Source organism: Mauremys mutica, chromosome 16 (genome assembly GCF_020497125.1).
Source record: "Mauremys mutica isolate MM-2020 ecotype Southern chromosome 16, ASM2049712v1, whole genome shotgun sequence".
Lineage (NCBI taxonomy): Eukaryota > Metazoa > Chordata > Testudines > Geoemydidae > Mauremys > Mauremys mutica.
Window position 1 is genome coordinate 18,248,925 of NC_059087.1, and position 26,486 is coordinate 18,275,410.

Sequence of the window (26,486 nt, forward strand, 5' to 3'; positions counted from 1 at the left end):
ATCCCAAGTGCTACTATGAAGTTATTGTAGCATAAAGCAATTATTAAATTATAACAACTATAACAGAAAAGTACTCCATATAGAAAGTAACTGGGACAATGAATGAATCCTTTTTCACTCCTAGTGCAGTTCTGCAGACTGAAGCAAATTTTCTTTCCTTACATGGTTCTGGAAAGAAGAGGAATGTGTTTCTCATCACTTTATCTACAGGAGCAGCTGGGGCAAGAGGTGACACTGAGGGAACTATTATGTGGGCTGTCTTAGGTATGCATCTGATAGTGGATACAGGGCCTGTACAACATACCATGTTCACTGCTGGAAGCATGGTGAGAGGATGCCAAGCTACCAATTTAATGCTCCTATGAAGGCAACATAATTTTCTTGGGACAGAGCAAAAAGTCTCCAACCCTCCAAGCCACAAGGAGGTAAACAGGAATGGAATTGTATGTGTGCAACAGCTCAGAAGTGGGGCTCTGCTCTAAGTTATCCTGACCTGGATAGTTTGGGCAGCACATCACCACTTTGGGCTAATGAGAGCATCATGAGATACTCAGCTGACTCCATTTTCTACCAATGCTGAATGTGTCAAGCCCTTTGCTCCCCACATGATGCAACTCATTCATTCCTTCACTCAAAGGTTTGTTATTTGACTTGTTGATATTAACCTATGACATATGTAGAGAAGTGTCTCTGACTTTTGGTTCATGCATGTTCAAATTGCCTGTATTAAATTAAGCTTCAGTCCTAAATCTCCCTCAACCACAACTGTACCCCTGCTCCCCACACCATATCCATTTCTGTTAATCAGAAAATCATTTTCTATGGCTTGATGTTTGTGGCTGACCCAAAAGAATGCAAATGAATATGGTGCATTGTTTGGCACTTGAAACCTTATTTCTGTTTCTTCTAAGAGGCTTTCCTCTTCTTCTAAGACAACAGCTCACTTTTGTTACTGTTTTTTAAACAGGGAAAAACAGATGTCTGTGGTTGCCGTTTTAGCCATGGAAAATCAATCCTATGGGGCTTTAGCTGGCACCTGTTTATCTTTCTGGGAGGTCACTATCTCCCAGTGCATTTAGTACTGTTTATATGGTGCTCCCTACAATGTTTCAGTTGTACTTTAGAAACATAATTGGGTTAGAAAGGTTGCCAACAAAGAACCCCATTAGTGCCAAACAACAATGGCAATTAACAGCCACATTATTGCTATAGGAGCTGTTGTTGTTTTTAGTAGGCTGCTGTGAGCTGCAGGTAAACTCTCCCCTGAAATTATATGATGGGGGTGGGATTGAGATATATGCTTCTTGGAGGGGAACATTATAATTTCTATTTTTTTTTATGCACATGAAACAAAAAACTCAGTGAAACTGAACCAGTATAACAGACCAGACCAGCAAACAGCTAGAATGCCTTAGGCCCTTAAGCCTGGTCTACACTAGGCGTTTAAACCAGTTTTAGGAGCGTAAAACCGATTTAACGCCACACCCATCCACACTAAGAGGCCCTTTATAGCAGTATAAAGGGCTCTTTAAACCGGTTTCTGTACTCCTCCCTAACGAGAGGAGTAGCGCTAATATAGGTATTACCATATCGGATTAGGGTTAGTGTGGCCGCAGATCGACGGTATTGGCCTCCGGGCGGTATCCCACGGTGCACCACTGACCGCTCTGGACAGCAATCTGAACTCGGATGCAGTGGCCAGGTAGACAGGAAAAGCCCCGCGAACTTTTGAATATTTCCTGTTTGCCCAGCGTGGAGCTCCGATCAGCACGTGTGGTGATGCAGTTAAAAATCAAAATAAAGAAAGAGCTCCTGCATGGACGATGCGGACGTGATCGCTGTAAGGGCAGGCAAATCTGTTCTATCAGCGCTCCGTTACAGAAGACGAAATTCAAAATCATTTTTTAAAAATCTCCAGACAGATGCCATAGCAGGGACTCAGCGCACTGCTGCGTGACAAGCGTAACGGAAAGCCAAAGAATCAAATGGACGCTCATGGACTGGAGGACTCAAGCTATCCCACAGTTCCTGCAGTCTCTGAAAAGCATTTGCATTCTTGGCTGAGCTCCAAATGCTTCTAGGGTCAAAAACAGTGTCCGCGGTGGGTCAGGGCATAGCTAGGCAATTTACGCACCTGGTTACCATCCTCATCATAGCAACAGGGGGCTGAGCTCCATCAGCCCCCACCCTTCATGTGTAAAGAAAAGATTCAGTTGCCCCTGGACTAGGAGTGGGATGCTGGGCTCCTCTCCTACACACTGCTTAATGTCCTGTCTGGACTATCATAGCAGCTGGAGGCTGCCTTCCACTCATTTCTCACTAACAAGTCACTGTGTCATCACACAAGTGGGGGGACAATGCTATGGTAGCCCAGGAAGGCGGGGGGAAGAACAGAATGAACAGGTGGGGTTGTTGCAGGAGCACCCCCTGTGAATAGCATACAGCTCATAATTTCTGCAGGATCTGACACAGAGCAGCTGTGCTCTCTGGTTTTGATATACAGTGGTTCTCTAGTACACTTGCCCATATTCTAGGCAGGACTGATTCTATTTTTAGATACCAAAAAGGAGGGATTGACTCAGGGAGTCATTCCCAATTTTGGATTTTGCGCCCCTGGCTAAGAGCAGCCAGGGGCACTTATGACAGCAACAGATGGTGCAGTGCAAAAGGACTGGTAACCATGATCATCTTTTTACCAATTTATGGATTGGTAGATGGTACAGTATGGCTGGTAACCATCTCTGCTGTCATGCAAAAGCAAAAGCATGCTGCTGTGTAGCGCTGCTGAATAGCCTCTGTCAGCGGCATCTAGTACACGTACGGTGACAGTCACAAAAGGCAAAACAGGCTCCATGATTGCCATGCTATGGCATCTGCCAGGGCAATCCAGGGAAAAAAGGCGCGAAATGCTTGTCTGCCGTTGCTTTCCCAGAGGAAGGAGTGACTGACGACATTTACCCAGAACCACCCGCGACAATGATTTTTGCCCCATCAGGCACTGGGATCTCAACCCGAAAATTCCAAGGGGCGGGGGAGGCTGCAGGAACTATGGGATAGCTATGGAATAGCTACCCACAGTGCAATGCTCCAGAAGTCGATGCTAGCCTCGGACCGTGGACGCACACCACCGATTTAATGTGTTTAGTGTGGCCGCGCGCACTCGATTTTATACAATCTGTTTTACAAAACCAGTTTATGCAAATTCGGAATAGTCCCGTAGTGTAGACGTACCCTTAGTCACTTAACCTTACAGTCCTTAGGCTGTAGTCTTGATTTTCAGAGATACTAAGCACTCACAACTTTCTTTCCACTGCACTTGTGGCTAGTGAGCACCCATGAAAATCAGGCCGTAATTGACTTTGCAGTAGGAATCAGTCATGGATTAGAAGTGCAGGGACCCATAAGATACCGGGGCGTATCTTGCGAGGAGTATTCTGGCACAAAGCACTGTATTTTACAAGAGGATTTCCCTTTCTATTATATTGGTCTTTGTGAAACAAGCTTTGAGCTTTCTGTTTAGTATGCATGACAAAAGCACTAATTGACAATGAGGCTAACATGGCAGGCAGCTCTCACCAAATTGTACCCATTTAGCTGGACTCATGACACTTCATACACAAGTGCTTGGGCATGAAGAATGTGATAGGACTCTTGGCTTCTAGTCCTCAGATTGCTGCTAAATCTGAGGCAAGACATTCAGAGCCTCATCCAAAGCCTGTTGAGGTCAGTGGGTGTAAATTAGGAGTCATTCCACTGAAATCAGTGAAATTACAGTGGGGAGAAGGAAATTACTCCCCTAACTGTTCTATGGCTCACTACATCTATTTTCCTTTGTTGCCTTCTTTTCCCCCACATTGATAAACTGGTTGTAATGATGCTTCTCCAGATTGAGTACCGTAATTTTATTATCTCACTTCATTTATCATAATGAGGCCCTGATCTCAGCTATGGCTCTAAGCACTGCAGTACCACAAATAATAAATAATAGTAATAATCATAATAGGAGTCAATCACCCAAGGAGAGCTAGATATAGTTAGAAGAAAGGGTAGATTGCAAAGAATTTTTGGAAATGTATAGCTCCCTGCCCCCTAACAGATATGTCATTTGTGGAGTGGGGGCCGATAATAGGTATTCAGGTGTGTTAACAATACATGTAAATAAATAGAAAAAATTTGACAATAAAATACAAATATATTTGTTTTATTTTAAACTGGTAGGGTTTCAGATTTTGGGGAGAACAGTTGATGATTTTCGGCTGCTGTCCCCTGTGATGCTAGTCCTTTGAGAAAATGAGGATTGCCTTAGAGATTCTACAGAATTCTGGCCTTCAGTGTCTGGTAAAATAGTCGATGATTTTCTATTGCTCCCCTCCATGATACTAGTCCTTCGAGAAGATGAGGTTTGCCATAGAGGTTCTACAGAATTCTGGCCTTCAGTGTCAAGTAAAACAGTTGACGATTTTCGGCTGCTCTCCCTGGTGATGCTAGTCCTTCTAGAAGATGAGGCTTCCCAAAGAGGTTCTACAGAATCCTGGGCTTCCGTGTCTGGTAAAACTGTCGGTGATTTTCTGTTGCTCTCACTGGTGATGCTAGCCCTTCGAGAAGACAAGGATTGCCTAGAAGATTCTATAGAATTCTGTCCCTCAGTGTCCAGTAAAACAGCAGATAACTTTCTCTGGCTATCAATGGGAATGATAGACTTTCTAGAAAATGACATTTGTCTTAAGGCTTCAACAGAATCCAGACCTTGCAAATCCTCTCCACTTTGTGGTATATCATCAGGGAATTTTAGAGGAACTATTTCAGTTATTTCTGGCAGAGAAGAGATGTTTTGTTCAGTGGGTTTCTCAATTAATTTTACCTTGCCAGTGATCATTTTTGGTTTAGAATGAGCGGTTTTTTTGTCACCACTCTTTGAACTAAGCTTTTGGGGTTTAGTGGGTCTTTTTGCATTTACCTGCTGATATACTTCAGCCCAATCAATCTGTGATGATAACCTTATGCCGCTGCCTTTTAATTTTTTAAAGCCAAACATTATCTCAAGGAGTACCTTTGTTACAGGAACTGAAATAAACCCAAGTTTCTCTGACAATGACTTTTCATAGTTATACTTGTACAATACATGTTTGGCTGCATTTTCAACAAGAAAGTCAACAATCTCCTCTTGTCTTCTGTAAAGCTTGCCTTTCAAGTGTCCACCTGATAGATCTGTTTTTAAAATCTGTCCGTAAAACTGATGTCTTGAAAGAAAACGACCAGTAGACTATCCATAATTTCAGTAAGCAAAACAGGAAAAAGGGTTAGTCATTACAAAGTCTATTTAATAGCAACATTTTAAATGTAAAATTTAGTAAGTTAACAGTGTTTTAAACCTATGGGGCCCAACTCTGCAGCCACTCACTAGTATATCTCCATGGATTTCCATAGAGCTAGTCTTGATTTATACCAATTTGAGAGCAGAATCAAGCCCTTTGGGCCAAGTTCTGCTCTCTGTTAGGTGTAAATTGAAATGAATAGTTAGTCTGGATTTCCACCAGCCTAACTGCAAATAGCATTTGTTCTATCAGCTGTGCATATTTTGCAGCAGATCCAATGTGAAGGGAATCATCCAAATTTTGGTTTTGATTGCTGTATGTATTTGATTTCCTTTTTGCTATTTGAAGGTGGGGGAATGCAACATATTGGGCCAGATTTTTAAAGGTATTTAGGCCCCTAAAGATGCAGATGGGCACCTGGTGGGATTTGCACAAGTGAGGCACCTACCTCCCACTGATTTCAATGGGAGTGAGGACACCTTTAAAAATCTGGCTCATTTGTGATCTGCATGAGTGTGATATGCTACGTACCTTCTTAGGACACTTTCCTTTACATATTTACATTAGAAAATTACTAAGAATTTGTTTTCAGACATTGTCATTTCATCTGCTGCTGTGAAGTAGTTTTGCTGCGATGAGCCTGTCATTTGGATTCAAGATGAAACCATCACTCCTACTATTTAGTCAAAGTGTTCATATGTTTGGTCCCATTATTTTACATTATATTCAGGGATTCCCCTCCTTCTCCCTTCCCTGTCCCAATCCCTTTTGACTTTACAAACCCTTTTATATTTTCTAATTCTTGTAAGAATGTGGCATAAAAGCCATTTGTGGTAGGGACAGACAAACTTATTTGACCTATTTTCAAAAATCATGGACTCCAAGTTCGTCTCAGACTCAAATGTTAATGGGTTTGCATTGTATGTAGGAGAGACTATGAGGAAGAGGAGGGGGAATGGAGTAAAATCAACTGTAAATGAACATTAATTAACTTAAAATATAGAAAGGTTTGGACATTTTGACTTAAGGGTAGCTAAATCTTGGTCCAGTTGGACTCTAGTGCAGTGGTTCCCGAATTCTATTGGTATATGTACACTTCCTTAAAAACACTGATGTTTGAAGTGCTTACCACATGTACATTTCTCCTTTTTGTGCACATACATTTTAGCCTTAATAGGCTTAATGTAAGTATTTATGGATTCACAGTAAAATAAGTTTTGAATTTGGCTGGTGGAGATCTGCCTGGGGCAAATTAGAAGAGAAGACAGTTTGCCTGAGGGAGTCTGGGTGGAAGAGTTAGAGACCTTGAGGTTTAAAGCTTGTAGGGAATTTTCTGACAAAACCATTATTCATCAGAAAAGGCCAGTTTGTCAAAACTGAAACTTATAATAATAATAAAAATAACTTTCCATGGGAACATATCAGTTTCAACAAAACTTTTGCTGGGAAAGATTTTGCAAATCCAGGATGGAATTTCTGGTCAAAACCAGACAGACAGAGACAGAGAGAGAGACCAACCTCATGATAACCTGGTGGCAAGGGCACTCACTTGAAATGTAGGAGACCCAAGTTCAGGTCCCTGCTCTACTGCATATTTGATTTATACCATGCTGAACAATTGCACCTGACGATATTGAGAAAGTCCCACCCCCTGAATAGTCTGTGGCCAGGGGACTCACCTTGGGTGTGGAAGATACAGGTACAAATCCCTGGTCTGGCTGATTCAGACCAGGGACTTGAACCTAGGTTGTGCACATCACAGGTGAATGCCCTGTTCACAGGCTGTTGGCTAATCTGAGCGGAGGCAGAGGTTTCTCACTTTGTTGTTGTGGGACAGTTTTATGTGAGTGTTTGAAAGTTCTCAGTTTTGTCCTGATGTGGAATATGAAAATTTTTGAAATCCCAAAAAATGTCACGAGATATGAATAGCATTTCTTGGCTAGCTCTAATGAGGTTAGACTTATGTTAGTGGTTCCAGCTGGAGTGCAGGAGAGCTCTGGTGCTGTGTGGGTGCACAGCCTCTGGATTCTCTCTGGATTGTCTTTCCTACATGTCTCCTCCTCCTGTCCTCACAATTCTTTCCTCTTGGTTAAGGGATTCCACAGCTCTTCTCCATGGGGCTGTGCTGTGATTCAAACAGGTTTCCTCACAGTATCCAGGTTCCAGCCTCATTCCATTAAACCTCCCTTGGTCTCATTCATTTCTTCCCTTTGGTGTAGGCCCCCATAGTCCTTCTCAGTCTCCCTTCTGTTTCTAGGTCACATCCCAGGGAACCTGAACTCCGACTTGTTGCTCCCCTGTAATTCTCCTCTCCAAGTGGCCTGCCCGCTGTCTCCTCCTGGGAGCCATCTAACATCAAGGTTTTATCATGTTAAGGTGATAGCTACCTGATTAACACCTGGTCCTATTCCCCAGCTAGTCTACCGCTCCCTTGAAAACCTTTTTCCTTAAAGGGGTCATGTGATGGAGTAAAGGGTGCCTGGCCTTAGCTCCCCCCACACTTTTTAGAGGGGACAGACCACCCTGTTACAGTGTATCACTTCCAACAAGACCACCTACCACAGTTTGGGAATCCCTGATACAGGGTAAAACTCCAGTTGACTTTAGTGGGACTAAGATTTAGCCTTAAATGCATATTTAGGTCCTGATCCTGCAAGATACTCCACCCAGGTGGACCCTGCACCTATGCAGAGTCCCACTGAAGTCACTGGGACACTGAAAAGACTCAGGAGTCTACCCACATGCATTTCCTTGCAGAATCAGGGCCCTAGTTTAACATTTTCATAGTGGAAAATCAGCCATTTAATATTAAACCCAACGTGACAGTAAAAGCCACCACAATCATCACCAAAGGCCAACTCCTCCCTTCATTTACACTGTGCAGCTTCCTGCCCTTCTCCTGGACCAGGTTCTGATCTCATTTACCAAAGTCCCTGATCCAGAGTGGGAATTAGGAACTGAGTCTCCCACATCCCAAGTGAGTGCTCTGAGCATTGAGATATAAGGTTAAAGGGGTGGAGGCACCACTAACACCATTTCCTCAATTTTGTGAATGGCTCCAAAGTCCGCTTGTAAATCCAGCCCTTTGTTTCCAAATTTCCCTTGCCTTTATTTAAAACAAAAAAGCCTGAAATCTAAATGAAATGTTTAGTTTGGGGCTGAGTTTTGTTCAATTCAGAATTAAAACTTTTCTGACTTTTTGATTCACTGAAAATTCCAACAAGTTTTGGTTTCGGGTTGACACCAAATAATTTTTTTTTCCAATTTTTCAGAACTGCCAGCAACCCAAAAAATCAGTTGTTCACACAACTCTGCTCCTGCGTGGCTGAAGTATGAGGACTGCATAGTGAGCTCTGTGAGCTCTCCTAAATTGAACACAGTCCTATAATGACTGAATCTGAGTTTCGAGTCCCCGCTGTTCAAGTGGGCATGAAATTAGGCAAAATGAGTTCATTCATCCCTGATTCTTAAATAGACCTCATACACTATGAAGTAGATATAAACAGCACCAAGCACTATGGAATGATAACAATACTGAAGTATTCTACAGATATATGATTATAAATCATTTTGGTTGAGCTAAAAAAAGCAAAGGTACCTGGGAAAATGAAAGTTCCTCTTCTGCCATTGCCGGTTTCTTTGGCTTAGGCTTAGGAAGTGGGGGTGGCACATATTTCGGTTTGGGAGGAGGTTTCTCAACTGGTGGACGAGGCTTGGATTTAGGGAGTGGGGGCGGTACATATTTTGCTTTGGGTGGAGGTGCCTCTTCTACTGCCCTAGGCTTGGATTTAGGAAGTGGGGGTGGCACATATTTTGGTTTCGATGGAGGTTTCTCAAGTGGAGATTTTGACTTGGATTTATGAAGTGACTGTGGTCCATGTTTTGATTTTTGTGTAGATTCTTTTAATGTCTTCTCTCTTGTCTGTGACTTGGATTCCTTTCCCTCCTCTGTCTTTTCCTCCTCTGTCTTTCCCTCCTCTACATTTTCTGAAGCTGTTTGAGTCGACTCATCTATATTTCCAGGTGAAGAACCACATGGCTGGGAATCACCAGTAATGCCAGAGTCATCGGCCATGTTAAATAAAGGGGATCCGTCTTTCTTTGTTGTATTCAATAATTCTAGAATGGCCTGATTTACAATATCTTGAAGAGCAGAGACTAATTTATTTTCTTCTAAGAAATCCAGGGGTTCAAATGGCTGCTGACCAGGATAACAGAGAGCAGTATCGGATGGAGTGGGTCGTTTCTGGACATTTGTGATTTCTTTTTCAATGTATTTAGTATCAAAAGATGAGTCTTTCTCAAACTGAGACTTATCTTTCTTCTTAATCTTAGAGAAAAAATCTGATGTAGCTCGTTGTTCATGGAGGCCAACAGAAGACTTTGCCAATTGTGCCCAAATGTGAAAGTGTTCTTGACGGAAATAATAATCAGCTGATTTTTCTGTAACACTCTGTAACAGAACAAAAAGAAGGTGAAGATCTGAAAAGAGTAAATAATGTAATGGATAAAAGCAAAAGGAAGCATTAGGACATTTTAGCAAAGGAAGGAAAAGAGTTAAGGTTTCAATAGACAAATCCCATTTCAGATTTGAGAGATGGGTCCTTGAATCTGAACCCCTGTGAAATTCAGGGAAGACTGGAGTTTAATCCTTGTATCTGAACCTGTCCTTTTCAAATATTGGTTCTGGGATGGATCCAAAACCAGAGAGACCTATTTTCTGTTTGAATGCAACACAACTCTTATGAGAACATTCCCATGAACTGGCTGCATGTAGGGTGGAATTGTTCTTCTGAGAACAGCTGCTGTCATGAGACTTCCAGCACTTAGGTTTAAAATTGCAAGATAGCAGTACAATAAAATCCAAGCCTGAACTGCAGCTTTCATTCAGCCTCATGCTCTGTTACCAACTTTTGCAATTTTATCACAAATCTTGCGATATTTGGTATTATGCTTGAAGCCCCAGCTCCTGGATTCATGTGAATACAGGAGAAGTTGAGATTTCATATTTTTAAATAAGTAATTTTGTAGCATCATGGTTGTAGAGAAAAGACTGAAAATGTGACCCACATACACCCTAAAGAAACCAGAAGGCAAATAAAAAGAATCCCAAATTAATTATATGTGATTTTTAGGTACATGATTCATGGTTTCTGAACCATTGGGCTAGCAATGCTGCCCACACCTGAACCTTTAGAGTAAATCAGATCCAGACCCAAACTCCACTTTCTTGGCCCAATTCCAATTTATGTCCTCATTTTACAGTTTATAGCACCAGTTAGCTTCATTGGGACTACTCGAAGTGCATACTGTGGTGAAGGGAAAAGCAGTGGAACACTCATCCAGGGGAACTCTGCAGTTCCACAACAGATGTGAGCAAAGGAAGGGCCCCCAAGCCAGCTCAGGAGATGAGCAGCAGCCCACATCTGTAGTGCAGACCACAGTCCCTTCCATGACTGTGCAGCCCAGGCCAGGACTAGGGAGCCTTCTGTGGTGACATGAGGCAGTACACACTGTGCTTAGTGAGGCTGGAAGCTGGAAAGCAAAGTGGGTAAGGTTGCCCAATGTTTTCTATTATAAGACCCTGTTTTCAGTGGTTTATAATTTTGCCAAACTTTCACCATTCAGGCTGAAATTTTCCATGGTTGGTGTCTGCCTCAGGATGAATTATTTTTAGAAAATTTCGACAAAAAAGATTCAGCCATTTCTCAGAATGAGATTAGGAAAAAATATGCTGTTTTGCCCCTATTAGAAAATTAATACAGCTGTTTCATTGACAAGTTCTAGCATCTTCATGTTTTGGAGAAGAAACCTGAAGTTTGGCCAGGGAAGGGGGACCTTGGTGTCAGGGACATGCCTTTTGCTGTCCCCGTGAAAATACACCCAAATTTGGCCAAGTTATGAGTCTCTGAAAATCCCAGTTTGCATAAGTAAAGCAGAGACTTGTTAAGAGTCTAGCAGCTAAATTCTGCAAACAGTCCATTTGCACAGGGATGCAGGAGGTGAGCAGGACTCTCCTGGCAATTGCTCCTCGTGGGAGCCAGGGGCTGCTGTAATGCTGGGCATAGGAACTGAGAGCAGGGAGACTCTCTCTCTTGTGGTCTTAGTGGTCCCCCTGCTGTCACCCAGACAGCAAGGAGAAGGAGGAGGAAATAGCCTGCCTGGAATACAGAGGGATGAGGAGTCAGGCCTGGGGTAGTGATGGGGGAGACTGTGTTGAGGAGCTGAGGGAGAGTGGACAGGGACTGAGACATGACACTGTGCATGGAGGAGGAAGACGAGCATGAAGAGTCAAGGATGGGGCGGGGGGGCTGGGACAAGAAGCAGCTGCAGGGACTAGGGTCAAAAGTGGTCAGGTTTTGGTGGGACAGGGGCCGATGGGTCTGTAATGACTAGAATACACTCCCCTCAACACCTGGAACAACCCAGAATTCATCCACTCCAAACAGCTCAACCCCGTCAGCAACTACTGTAAAATATTTCTAAAGTTTCTATCACAATTCTGTACCTTCATTTGTTAGATCTCTAGTCTGCAATGATTTTTGGTGGTTCCTTGGCTAATGGCATAAACCAGGTTTCCCTGTATCTTCAATGCACAACTTTGGTGCAGAGAATTCATGGCTCTTTTAATAGCTGGATTCTTTTACATTGTGTTTAATTTCAGAGATGGCTATGCTATTCTTAACTCACCATATTGTGCCTACATAATGCAATGCCCATCAAACAGGGGGACACAAACTCCCTGAATTTCTTTATGGTAGATTAATGTGAAGCCCAAAGGAGAAAGTTCAGGATGAAATTTCAGATGGAACTTGGAATTGCCTTGCTTTTATGGCAAGTAGTCACAACTGCATGTGTACACAAAAACATGTGTGCATTTGTACCATAATTTGTATGTGCAGTTAGTGCAGTTGCATGTGTGTTCACAGCACTGGTGCATACAAAAGGCAAAGTAGATACACAGACAATTATAAATGCATATGAATTAGGTATCTGATAGATTATGGGTCAAATCCAGTGCTGTGCTGCATGAGTAACCTAGCTTGGGGGTGGGGGAACAGGGCATAAGAAACCTCTTACCTCCTACCTCTACAAAGCAGCTAGCATGCCGTAGAGCACTAGGGTGGAGGAGTTTGTCTGCACAGGCAAGCACAGCACAGGCCTCATGGGACATGATCTGGTGACTAGATGGCATGGCCAAGTCCCACGCTGGTGAGCATACATGCTCTTTGGCATGTGCTACCCCAGCTGTGTATGAAAAGGAGGAAAAGTATGTGCTTGGAAGCTGCCTGCCCTGAGCCATTTCATCACCCTCTTGCAGAATGACTCTTGCACTGAGTAAACAGTGGGCACAGATCCTTCTCTCTTCCCCTGCCAGTGAGGCACCTACTGGTAAGGGCAGAATTTTGCTGCTTGTGTATGTCTACGATACTATAAAAGTAGTGTCAAATAAAAATTGGGAGTACTTTCTTTCCTACTTTAATCTTACGGAGAAGAGTCCTAGTGCCCAGAGAATTAGAAGAGAGGAGTAGAAATACCTTTGTGTGGACTATCCCAGCCACTTCTTCCATCCTCTTCCTTGTTTCTTTCTTTGGGGCTTGAGCTACAAACTTATCCAGCATGCACTGATTCTGGAGTTTGGTTTCACTGCCCATCTTATCCCCGGCCTTGCTTTTGAAACATTCTTTCCAGTCTTCCTCTGAGCTGGATGTGGAGGAATAATGACTTGAGCTGAAACACTGCTTTCGACAGGAGATGGTCAAAGACTCACTTTCTGGACTAGAACTGACATCCTCTTTGAAATCAAGTAAACCCTCTTCATCCTCCATTATTACTTCCCTTATTTTCCGGATTGCCTCTTCCATGGTTTGCTGGAGGCTGTCCAATGCATCCATGTCGACCAAGAAGTCCACAAAATTGGAGAAATCCTGTGCAGCCCCATGGACATTAGAGATGGGATCATCCTGCTTCCCTTTTTTCTCCACTTTAGTGTCAGTCTCAAATGTGCTAAAAGCCGTAACATCTGGTGTTACGGTTGGATTGTGGCATCCACAGGGAGAAGCTGGTCTCAGCAGGGCTTTCCAGTCATATGTTTTTCTCACTTGGGAGACAGTTGGCTTGTTTGACGATTTGTCTCTCTGTAACTAAGCAAAGCTGGGAATGTCATTAATGAGGAGACTGGGAAGATCTGAAGCCTCGTTGCTTGAGACTGTGAAAAACTAGATTGGCTTTTGCAGTCTTAACTGTAGAGTCACTATTGTAACTCCATAGTAAAGCACGAGAAATTACACTAATTTTGGAATAATCCTGCATGTGGAGGAGGAAGGAGTAGATTATTTAGTAAATCTTTGATTAATAAGAGAATAATCATTTAAGAATACTTTTCACTTTTCTGGTGCTTTCCATCCATGATCTCTAGATTTTACAAGCATGAGTGACTGTAACCTCACAATAGCCCATGAGAGAGGAATGTTTTATCACCCCGATTTTACAAATGAGGAAACTGAGGCACAGAGCGGTTAAGTGACTTAGCTCACACAGTGAGTCAGTAGCAGAGCTGGGACCAGAGAACCCAAATCGCCTGTCTCTGTGCTTGACACTTTCGTTTGCTAGCTCTAACTGTTGTGATTCTAATATTCACTTTGCAAGGAAAGAAGGTTAAACATTATTTCTGGTGAACATCTTGGAATGTGACCCTGGAATTGGCTGCAGGTGTGGAAAGCCCAAGTGTCGAAATTGATGCATTAATGGGGATTGTTGCAAGTTTATATAAGTCCAAAAGAGGAAACCATCTCACTCAGCTGAGGAAGCATTAATATAGACATTGTGATGAGCTGTAATAACCAGCCTGTTCATTACTAAAGCTACTTGTCGTCTCTCTCCTCCCACACTGCCCCCCTGCCCAAAACATATGTTTTACCTACAGCAAGCAGAACAGAAATATCACGGGCAAAATATAGGCCCGATTCTCCTCCTCTTACACCTTTTTCACACCACTGCAACTTCACGGGCGTTACAGTTGATCTACACCAGTCTCAGTGAGTGGAGAACCAGGCCCAAAGAGCAAGTCAGGCTGTCTCTAGTGTGTGCAGGGTGGCAGGGAGAGGGGGCAAGGAGCATGTATGTGATACTGGTGTGTATAGGGAGTGAAGATGAGGTCCACTGGGAGGTACTAAGGTATGTCTGGATGGTGTGTGAGAGGGCAGGGGCATCTGCTGTGTGTGTCTGAGGATAAGGTGTGCCAGTGTGGGCAGTGCAAGTGGCCGTGGGGATTGAGGTGGGTGAGGGGGTAAACTGGCAGGGAAGGATGACTTGCACATGTGGAGCAGTGAGGATGTTGTGTATGTGAGTGTGATGGGTGGATGGGTAAGTGGGGGGCAGGTGAGGTGTATGAGGAGCAAGGTGTGTGTATGAAGGATACTTGGGAGTATTAGTGCAGTGAGGGGACAAAGATAAAATCTGTGGGGTGGGAATGGATGTATAAGGTAGATGGGAAGGACCAGAAATCTTTCCCGTGGGATTGGAAATAAAAGGTTATTGGGGTGACTCCAGGTAGGAAAATGTTGCAGGCCCAGAGTCACTGCTGTCTGCAGTGTGATTAGTTTAAATAATGAAATCCCGATCCCAGTGTGCTCCCACAACACCCATTGTGTAGACCCATGGCAGGATGTGTCCCTAGAAATGCAAGCTAAGGGGATGTTTTCTCTTTCTCTGTTTCTCACCTGGGCTCCTTGAAGATCTTCATCATCTGCCAAATAGCCTGAGTAGTAGCGGCCCACCATGGTGCTGAAAGGACAGCGACTCTCCCTCCTCTCCTGCCTGCAGCTCCCTCTTCTTCCTCTTCCTGCTGCAGCTGCACAAGGCTCTGGAAAGAGTTTCATAATATCCACACAGAAGGGCTCTCGAGGGATAAGAGATACACATCACTGGTGAAATCCTGACCCTATTTAAGTCAGTGGCAGTTTTGCTGCAGTGGGGCCAGGATTTCACACCATCTGTCAAATAACCCCCGCCATCTCCCTCTGCACACTCATCCCAGCCAAAAGCCTTAGAAGTACCTCAGGAGAAAGTCTAAAAGAAAATCCAAGCACATTTCTAGATCAGATGAATTTGTCACCAGGGCAATAAAACAGTGAGAGAATAATTGAAGCCATTCTGGATTTACCTCAGTGTACCCCAGAAGTTAGCCCCTTATAGCATATTTAAAACATCAAAATGCCATCAAATATTTAATTGCTAGAGGTCATTTCTTACCAGCAGATAAGAACATAAGAATGGTGATACTGGAGCAGACCAAAGGTCCATCTAGCCCAGTGTCCTGTCTTCTGACAGTGGCCATTGCCACATGCTTTCGAGGGAATGAACAGAACAGATAATCATCAAGTGATCCATCCCTTGTCACCCATTCCCAGGTTCTGGCAAACAGATTTACTCCTTCCAGCTGTGTTTAATACTTACAGCTACTTTCGTAAAGGCTGAACTATCCGGGCAATTAGAGAGTGTGGTATCCAGGACTTTGGTTTCTTATGGTTTCTTTCAGTGCCATAAGATTTGAATATAGAAAGTGCCTAATTCTGAAGTCAGCAGAGTTTCAGTGGACGAGACCTTGCAACCATGAGGGAGAAACCTGACTTGAAAGGGTCAGATGGAAGTCAGAGAGTTAAGCACATCACAACCCCACCCTCTCTTCCAAGCAGTCTTCCCCAGTGATTGTTATGCAGGAGATTCTGTTTGTTTGTGCAAAAGATTCCATGCATTTGCATAGTGGTTTCTGTGCATTTGCATAGAGGATTCCATTCATTTACATAGCATGACCTGGCTGGTGAAAAAGCAGTTCCAAGCTCTCATTTCACTGATCCTAACAATCATCCCTCTTTAATATTCTCCAGAAATCATAAAGAATGCTCTGCATAAAATGAAAGGATGCATAGTTGTGCATTAAAAGTTTGTAAATATGTCCAAAGATAAATGATATAGGGCCTGATCCTTGGGGGCCCCCACCATGTGAGACTAGGAAGTTAACCTGAGGAAAGTGAATGGCTCAGGGTAATATGGAGCCTTTCACCTCTCAGATGCTGTTTCAAATTAGGTTTGATTTGTTAGGGACCAAAAGTCATTACCAGATAATGACCTACATGAGGACTTGAAGACATATTTGTTATGGAAGCCTATGTGAAAGGACTTCATGGTTGCAATCATAGGTGCTGACTCCGTGGGTGCTCCAGGGCTGGAGCACCCATGGGGAAAAATTGGTGGATGCGCTGCACCCACCACAGCCAAGCTCCCTGCGCCACCCCGCCCCAGCTCACCTCCTCCTCCCCTGAGTGTGTGGCGTCCCCGCTTCTCCCCCTAGCTTCCAGCGCTTGCCGCCATGAAACAGCTGTTTTGCGGTGGCAAGTGCAGGGCGGGAGGGGGGAGGAGGGGGAATGCGGCGCACTCGGGGAAGAGGCAGGGCCGGGGTGGGGATTTGGAGGAGTCCAATAGGGGCAGGGAGGGGGGTGGAGTTGGGGTGGGGACTTTGGGGAAGGGGTTGGAATGGGGGCGGGGAGGGGGCAGGGCAGGGGTGGAGTCAGGGCGGGGCCAGGGGCAAGGTGGGGGGTTGCGCACCCACCGGCGCCGGGAAAAGTTGGTCCCTATGGTTGCAATCCAGTTCCTTGCAGACAACTGCCTTTATCACAAAACAGAGTGTGACAACTGGCCTCCTTTTGAGCAGTCCCACCAAGAGCAAGGATTGGGTGGGCATAGGAAATGAATTGGTGGCCTCTAGTTACCATGCCACAATTCAACCAAGAGCTGTTCCAGATTGTGATTTCCCTCTGATGTGACAAGTCTAGAGAAAGGAGGAGAGAGCTAGAAACAGGGAAGAGGGGGAAGAGAAATGGAGAAGGAGAGGAATAGGGGGAAACTGCCTCTGATGTCCCAATCCTATCACAAGATCGGATATTCCCAGCATGGAAGCAGAGGGAGAAGGAAGAGAAAAGGTGTGGAAAGGAAGGGGCCAGGTAAAGGCTGAAAAGAAGATCATGATGGGACATGGCAGGGGGGTCAGAAGACAGGAGAGAAGGAAGAAGTCAGGGCTGTGACCTACCCCTGATGTAAGTACCCCGCAGCCAAAGAAAGTGAAACATTGAGAAATGGAGGAACGGGCAGGGGAAAGAAGAAAGCTGTTGAAGGTGCAGCTTGCCTCTAGTGTTGCATTATCACCACTTATGAGTGATCTGTGGAAAGGCTTAAGGAGAGTGCTGGATTAGGGCCTCAGTGCAAGAGCAGCAGAGGGAGGAAAGCTGAGGAAAGGCAAAGAAGAAAGGAGTGGTTGTGGGCTACTTCTTCTGTCAAAATCCCACTAACCCACCCATCCTGGATGAGCTACCAGCAAAGCTGGCTTGTCTACCACGGTTTCTTCAAGGTTGTTACTTTTATGTGTGGTGAGCACAAAATCGTCACCTTCATCCAGAAAACACTCAGTGCTGCTTTCATTAAAGTTAATAGTAGTTTTGCCATTTACTCCAATGGTAGCGGGCCTAGATCCAGAACACTTTACTTTCCATGCCCCTTAAGGGGCATTTGAGTGTGTAAAAGGACCCATCTGAAAACAACCTACATATACAGCATGGGGCACAGGACTTTCAGCTCAGACTGGTATATGCTAGTGCAGCAAAAGCTGCATCAATGTGGCTAGAACTCAGGCCCAGTCACCATCTCATGCATGCTGGAGCACTTGGGCTGCCATATTTCTATTGATCTATCTGATGTGATTAATTTATGCACTTATTTCAAGAAGCACGCCCTAGGAACTCCCTATCTCACTAAAGCAGGGGGTTTCAACCGTTTTTCATTTGTGGACCCCTACAAAATTTTGTATGGAGCTGCAGACCCCTTTGGAAATCTTAGACATAGTCTGTGGAGCCCCTGGGCTCTGCGGACCACAGGCTGAAAACCACTGTTGTAGGTTAATAACAACCTTTCACAGACCCCTTAGACATATTCTGTGGACTCCCAGGGGTCCGCGGACCACAGGTTGAAAACCGCTGCACTAAAGATTGGAATTCACCTTTCCTGTCAAATTGTATGAAACATGGTCCCAATGGACCTGGCCCTCAGTTCCCGGAGTAATTATGTTTTTTTAATAATTCTACTCTCTTCTGTTTAGGTTCCATCACAGCGCTTGATAATGACAAATGATCTGACATTGCCAAAACAGGCTTTGCATCCAAAGCTGTTGGAATTAAAAATAAGAGAGAGAAAGAGGTTTAAAATCCAGCCATTAAACTGTCATGAAATATATTTCGTAAACCGGTGAGACTGGGTCAGAAAATTATATTTTCTATAATTTTAAAAACAGTTCTTGCATCATCTCAATAAAATGCCTTTCATATTTTATGAAACACACTAATTTAAAGTAAATTGTATCCTAGGGAAAAGATCCTGACCCATTTAGCAACCACCATCATCTCAAGTGAACATTAACACACAGCAGCTGAGGGAACAGAAAAACAAAATGCATTTTAATGTCAACATGTACAAACAAACTGATTTCCCAGTTTGCTGGAAGCATTAATTGTTGGGCAAATGACCTTCCAAAATGCTGGAAACCCTTGACAGTGCTATTGTTAATCAGGAGTTTAACTGATCTCTGGGGAAAGTGAGTTAGCCCTGAGCCAGGAAGACACTTAAGCTTATGAGCAACTTTAGGCATGCAAATAATCCTGTTGAGTTCAGTGATTTCAACTTAATTCCATGAGTTCAACAGGTTGGTAAAAGTTACGCACATGTTTAAAAACCTGATATAAAGACCTTTGAAGTCAGTGGGAGTCTTTCCGTTGACATCAGTAGTCTTTGGATCAGACCCTAAAGCCCAGATCCTCAAAGGTATCAAGGTGCCTAACTGCCATTGAAATCATCTTCTTACTCCACAGGTCTGCTGCTTCGGAGTATTTGGAATCAAATCAACTGACTCTAGTGACTAGAATAAGTTGTGACTGCTTTTTGTTTCTGTTATCCCTGCAGAGCCAGCCCAGCTCTAAGACTGTGAGCTGAATTCTCTTCTGACTCATGCATACCCAACACAAGTGTTAGCTAACATTCCAGTTGTAGGGTCTTTATTAAAGATGACACACTGGGGACTTCTGGGAGCTAGCAGGGAAAAATGGCTGCCTAGATTTGGAGCTCTTGCTTGGCCCCACTAACATCTGCCATCATCCGCCATAGTAAGGCCACAGCTTTTGTTTCTGGATGGTTCATCCTGCTCTTTAACATCATAGTAGCAAATAGATCCGTTTTGAACCCCTCTCTCTACTTGAAAAAGCAGCAAAGAATCCTGTGGCACCTTATAGACTAACAGACGTTTTGCAGCATGAGCTTTCGTGGGTGAATACCCACTTCGTCGGATGCTTGGACTCCTTCTTCGGATGCTTCGGAGTCTCTACTTGGACTCCCCACAAATTGTGAAGAAGCAGAGGTTCTCTGACAGCTATTTGCAAGGCAGCCTGGCACAGCTTGAAGAGGAGCTCCCAACAGGCCTGGATCAAATCTACAAAATGCTGAAGCAGATATGCAGGGAACAGATCCTACTAAGGAAAATATCTCTGAAATTAAAGCTACAACTGCAGTACACCAAGACAGTTTGCAGGGGCAATCCTCCAGGACTGAAGAGGCAGAAACTAGAAGCTCTACCTTAGAAGACAATATGGGCTCTATTAGGATCACTCCAGACTGACAATGTCTGATCTGAAAGCTACAAGTTAAAATAAATGACGTGGAAGGCCAGGCGAGAATAAATCATTTGAAGGTGGTTGGGTTCTCTGAGGATGTGGAAAAGAGGAGGCCGGTGGAATTTTTGTGTAAGACCCTCTTGAGATCCTTTCTTTATGCCTGGCTACAGATGCAGACGTAGAAACAGCCCATTGCTCCCTAGCTCCTAAACCTTCAGCTAATGTCAAGTCCAGGGTATTTATATTAAAATTCCTAAAATACCATGTGAAAGAATCCATCCTGTAAAAAGCCCGAGAAAAAGGAAAAGTGGATTGGATGGGGCATAAAATAATGATATTTTCCAGCTACAGAAGGCCATAGCTGAAAAAAGAGCCCTGTTCAATCCCCCAAAGAAGCTGGTCAAGGAGAAAGAACTGACCTATTTTATAGCCTTCCCAGCTATTTTTAGTATCAAGTGGGATTGCCAATTCCTTAGCTCCTTCAGGGTACGTCTACACTACGGGACTATTCCGAATTTGCATAAACCGGTTTTGTAAAACAGATTTTATAAAATCGATTGCGCGTGGCCACACTAAGCACATTAATTCGGTGGTGTGCGTCCGCGGTCCGAGGCTAGCGTCGGTTTCTGGAGCGTTGCACTGTGGGTAGCTATTCCCTAGCTATCCCATAGTTCCCGCAGCCTCCCCCGCCCCTTGGAACTTCCGGGTTCTGTCTGGAGAATTTTTAAAAATGATTCTGAATTTCATCTTCTATAACGGAGCGCTGATAGAACGGATTTGCCTGCCCTTACAGCGATCACGTCCGCATGGTCCATGCTGGAGCTCTTTTTTTATTTTGATTTCGGACTGCATCGCCACCCGTGCTGATCGGAGCTCCACGCTAGGCAAACAGGAAATATTCAAAAGTTCGCGGGGCTTTTCCTGTCTACCTGACCACTGCATCCGAGTTCAGATTGCAGTCCAGAGCGGTCAGTGGTGCACTGTGGGATAGCTCCCGGAGGCCAATACCGTCGATCAGCGGCCACACTAACCCTAATCCGATATGTTAATACCGATATTGGCGCTACTCCTCTCGTTAGGGAGGAGTACAGAAACCGGTTTAAAGAGCCCTTTATATCGATATTAAGGGCCTCTTGGTGTGGACGGGTTGGGCGTTAAATCGGTTTTACGCTCCTAAAACCGATTTAAACGCCTAGTGTAGACCAGGCTTCAGATTGGTGGAGTCTGGTATTGTCTTTGATGCAATCTTATTTATTTACAAGAAATGTACAAAGTCTTCCTCTGAATGTTGGAGGAACCCAAAGGGACAGTTTCTTAGCTTGCAGCCCCAAGCCTTGTTAGCCAATACCAGACGCAAAAGCGCTCTCTCTAGAATTTTCCAGAGTAGTGCTGTGCGTACAGACTCCTGCTTAGCTCTCTTGCCATTTTCTCTCTGTATTCTTGTCCATTCCCAGTTTCTGTATATTTTTCTTCCCCATCCCCTACGCAAAACAATACTAAGCCAAAAGCTCCTGGGTGGGTTCAGACATACTTTTTGGTTTATGTGGGGGCCTCTGCTTACAGTTATATTAATTGAAGAATGAGTTCACACTCTACCAATCTCAATAGGGTTTTAACTCAAGTCATAACAAGGTTTCACCGAGCTCATAACACTTGGAACATAAAAGGAATTGGTAACGTTATAAAAAGGGAGAGAAATCGTCTCACTTAAGAAAGTTGAAAGCTGATATAATACTCCTGCCGGAAACCCCCCTCATTGAGCCTGAGACTGACAAGCTTTAAAAAAGGCTGGATCGGTGATGGCATTTTTAGTAATTACTCAGCCAAGTCCAGTGGAGTCTCAGTCCTTTGCAATACAAAACTGACCACACAAATCCTATCAACTGATAAACAGATGAAGGGAAGATTCTTAATTGTTAAAGTTTGTATCTCCAATGTTATATGCCCCCAGTAAAGATGAGCCCTCTATTTTCAATTTATTGTTTTCAAGACTAATTGACTCCTCCCTACAAAATTTGATTAATAGCAGGGGACTTCAACAACGTGTTAAACCCACTTTTGGACAGATCAAACAGACCTTAAAGATCCCGATCATCCGCTATGCAGACCATTATTGTCCAGATGGAAGAATTGGGTTTAAAGGACATATGGAGTCTACAGCACCATGCAGGTAGATACTACGCTTCACGTACTCATGGATTTTTGGTACTGGGTGGCTTGGTGTGCTCTGTTATTAACAACAAAATAAAAGTGATTATGATCTCTGATCACGCACCTGTGGTGTTGCAGCTCTCAGCTCCTATAAAACAAAGGACTACCAGAAGATGGAGGTTAAATTCCTCTTTACTACTAGACACACAATTTAAGAAGATAGTGGAGGAAGAAATAAAATTTTTCTTTGAGACCAATGACAACCCCTCAATCTCCCAAGCAATCTTATGAGACACTAAAGGTATGTCTACACAGCAAAGAAAAACCCGTGGCTGGCCCCTGCCACTCAACTCCGGCTCGTGGCGCTCGGGCTGTGAAGCTGTTTCATTGCTGTGTAGAGTTCCTGGCATGGGCTGGAGACCAAGCTCTGGGACCCTGCCGGTATGTGGAGGAGGAAATTGTAGCCCCATCGCCATTAGGATCAGTTCTAAACTCAGACTTCTACTGTTTCCCTAGGGAGAAGTTGGTCACAATTGTGGCTATAGGAAAGCCTAGTATCTGGTTGCTTCTAAATTTAAAAGCCATCCCTTATTATATTCAGAGTCTTCAGTCTGGGGTCACTACAAAATTTCAGTTGACCATAGACCCATTCTGTGGCCCCATTGGATTAAAAAAAAGGGATTTTGAACATTTATCCCATATTTGAAAATTATTCCTTCATGATCTTGCCTCGCTTTAGGGAGATTTCCACTGGCCCCAAGTCCCCAAAGAAGGAATAACAATACCTTCAACTTAAACATGCTCTGCAACACCAGTGTGGGCTGGATGCCTTTGAAGCACCAGAAGTCCCTGACCCCTGAGGCTTTCTGAAAAAGTTACACTACCTATCTAGGCCATTGGCCAGTCTGTAGCCATATCTGTCAGGCAAATTGGCAATCAGCAGTGACAATGTTATTAAGAAAGGAGAAGGTGAACTGTCAGTTTCCTTTACCAACATTGTTGCATTCCTCATCAGTCTCAGAGCTGCTTATCAGTGACCGTGCAAACCTGAAATTCCTGCCTATGCAGCACTCCTCAGTTATATGTAAAACAAAACTATGGAAAGAATGTGCTTCAGCCACATACTTGTAATGAATAGTGCTATTTATTTACAATAAAACAACTTACTGATTGCATTTTGACTGTGTTACAAAAATGTTCCAACCTAAGTCTACAGAAACAATATCTAGGTATAAAGGTAACTTAATAAGAGTAGGGCTGTCAAGCAATTAAAAAAGTTAATCACAATTTAAAAAAATCAGTTGCGATTAATCGCACTGTTAAACAATAATAGAATGCCATTTATTTAAATATTTTTCAGTGTTTTCTACATTTTCAAATATGTTGATTTCAACTATAACACAGAATACAAAGTGTACAGTGCTCACTTTATATTTATTTTTATTACAAATATTTGCACTGTAAAAAACAAAAGAAATAGTATTTTTCAATTCACCTAATACAAGTACTGTAGTGCAATCTCTTTATCATGAAAGTTAAACTTACAAATGTAGAATTATGTACAAAAAAACCTGCACTCAAAAACAAAACAACGTAAAACTTTAGCGCCTACAAGTCCACTCAGTCCTATTTCTTGTTCAGCCAATAGCTCAGACAAACAAGTTTGCTTACATTTGCAGGAGATAATGCTGCCCACTTCTTGTTCACAGTGTCATCGGAAAGTAAGAATAGGTATTCTCATGGCACTGTTGTAGCTGGTGATGCAAGATATTTACGTGCCAGACGCGCTAATGTTTCATATGTTCCTTCATGCTTCAACCACTGTTCCAGAGGACATGCGTCCATGCTGATGTTGGGTTCTGCTCGATAACAATCCAAAGCAGTGCAGACCGACACATGTTAATTTTCATCATCTATGGCCTGGTCTACACTAGGCGTTTAAATCGGTTTTAGGAGCATAAAACTGATTTAACGCCAAAACCGTCCACACTAGGAGGCACCTTATATCGATTTTAATGGCTCTTTAAACCGGTTTCTGTACTCCTCTCTAACGAGAGGAGTAACGCTAGTATCGGTATTAACATATCGGATTAGGGTTAGTGTGGACGCTGATCGACGGTATTGGCCTCCAGGAGCTATCCCACAGTGCACCAGTGACCGCTCTGGACCGCAATCTGAACTCGGATGGTAAACAGGTAAACAGGAAAAGCCCCGCGAACTTTTGTATATTTCCTGTTTGCCCAGCGTGGAGCTCCGATCAAGCAACGGGTGGCGATGCAGTCCGAAATCAAAATAAAAAAAAGAGCTCCCGCATGGACCATGCGGATGTGATCGCTGTAAGGGCAGGCAAATCCGTTTCTATCCGTTCTATCAGCGCTCCGTTACAGAAGATGAAATTCAGAATCCTTTTTTAAAAATCTCCAGACAGACGCCATAGCAGGGACTCAGCGCACTGCAGCGTGACAAGCGTAACGGAAAGCCAAAGAATCAAATGGATGCGCATGGACTGGAGGACTGAAGCTATCCCACAGTTCCTGCAGCCTCCTAAAATTATTTGCATTCTTGGCTGAGCTCCAAATGCTTCTAGGGTCAAACACAGTGCCCGCGGGTCAGGGCATAGCTTGGCAATCTACTCACCCACCCCCCACCCACCCCCAGAAGCGAAAGGTAAAACAATCCTCTGACTCTTTTACATGTCACCCTATCTTTACTGAATGCTGCAGATAGACGCGATAGTGCAGCACTCAACACCAACATCCTTGCTCCCCCCCCCGTCATGGGCGGCTGATGGTACAAAAAGATGGAAATCCATCCTCATCATCAGCCTCAGCTGATGGTACAAAAGGACTGGTAACCGTCCTCGTCATCAGCCTATTGGCCCTAATTTTTTCTGGTGGATGGATGGTGCAATATGGCTGGTAACCATCCTCATCATAGCAACAGGGGGCTGAGCTCCATCAGCCCCCACCCTTCATGTGTAAAGAAAAGATTCAGTTGCCCCTTGACTAGCAGTGGGATGCTGGGCTTCTCTCCTACACACTGCTTAATGTCCTGTCTGGACTATCATAGCAGCTGGAGGCTGCCTTCCACTCATTTCTCACTAACAAGTCAGTGTGTCTTATTCCTGCATTCTTTATTAATTCATCACACAAGTGGGGGGACAATGCTACGGTAGCCAGAAAGGCTGGGGGAAAGAACGGAATCAACAGGTGGGGTTGTTACAGGAGCACCCCCTGTGAATAGCATACAGATAATAATTTCTGCGGGCTCTGACACAGAGCAGGTGGTTCTCTAGCACACTTGCTATATTAGGCAGCATGATTCTATTTTTAGATACCAAAAAGGAGGGATTGACTCAGGGAGTCATTCCCAATTTTTGCTTTTGCGCCCCTGGCTGATCGGCCAGGGGCACTTATGACAGCAGCCAATGGTACAAAACGATTGGAAGGTATAATATGGCTAGTAACCACTCTTGGCTTTTGCGCCCCTGGCTGATTGACCAGGGGCACTAGCAGCAAATGGGTACCAAAAGGACCTGGTAGCCATGATCATCCTCAGTTCCAATTTATGGAAGGATTTGGATGGTGCAATATGGCTAGTAACCATCTCTGCTGTCATGCAAAAGCAAAAGCATGCTTCTGTGTAGCGCTGCTGAATCGCCTGTGTGAGCGGCATCTAGTACACATACGGTGAGAGTCACAAACGGCAAAAAAAGCTCCATGATTGCCATGCTATGGCATCTGCCAGGGCAATCCAGGGGAAAAAGGCGCGAAATGCTTGTCTGCCGTTGCTTTCCCAGACGAAGGAGTGACTGACGACATTTACCCAGAACCACCCGCGACAATGATTTTTGCCCCATCAGGCACTGGGATCTCAACCCGGAAGTTCCAAGGGGCGGGGGAGGCTGCGGGAACTATGGGATAGCTAGGGAATAGCTACCCACAGTGCAACGCTCCAGAAATCGACGCTAGCCTCGGACCATGGACGCACACCACCGATTTAATGTGTTTAGTGTGGCCGCGCGCACTCAATTTTATAAAATCTGTTTTACAAAACCGGTTTATGCAAATTCGGAATAGTCCCGTAGTGTAGACGTACCTGTCAGATGCCACCAGCAGAAAGTTTGTTTTCTTTTTTGGTGGTTCGGATTCTGTAGTTTCCGCATTGGAGTGTTGCTCTTTTAAGATTTCTGAAAGCATGCTCCACCTCTCATCCCTCTCAGATTTTGGAATGCACTTCAGATTCTTAAACCTTGGGTCAAGTGCTGTAGCTAGTTTTAGAAATCTCACATTGGTACCTTCTTTGCGTT

The 26,486-nt window shown here is 44.0% G+C and overlaps 2 protein-coding genes across 5 annotated transcripts in view; one reads left to right on the top strand and one right to left on the bottom strand.

The window, feature by feature from the left end:
- Window positions 1–73: 73 nt before the first annotated feature.
- The window catches only part of YDJC (YdjC chitooligosaccharide deacetylase homolog), a 66,148-nt gene continuing 39,735 nt past the window's right edge, over window positions 74–26,486 (top strand). Inside the window, exon 1 of one of the 3 annotated variants that reach the window (XR_006573964.1) lies at window positions 74–637. The gene's annotated coding sequence lies outside the window, so the exon portion shown is untranslated. Of the gene's footprint in view, window positions 638–5,283; window positions 5,300–26,486 lie in introns of those variants that run through there. The other 2 variants (XM_044990507.1, XM_044990509.1) reach the window with 2 other exon arrangements.
- Window positions 4,218–16,047, bottom strand: CCDC116 (coiled-coil domain containing 116). 2 transcript variants are annotated; one of them, XM_044990505.1, is made up of 5 exons: window positions 15,774–16,047; window positions 15,038–15,180; window positions 12,854–13,459; window positions 8,914–9,768; window positions 4,218–5,263 (listed from the first exon to the last, which is right to left on the bottom strand). In XM_044990505.1, exons 2-5 carry the CDS (start codon window positions 15,095–15,097, stop codon window positions 4,223–4,225), a joined length of 2,562 nt encoding a protein of 853 aa, XP_044846440.1. In that variant the 5' UTR covers window positions 15,098–15,180; window positions 15,774–16,047; the 3' UTR covers window positions 4,218–4,222. The 2 variants fall into 2 exon arrangements, with proteins under 2 accessions (XP_044846440.1, XP_044846439.1); XM_044990504.1 differs by having other exon boundaries at window positions 15,038–15,216.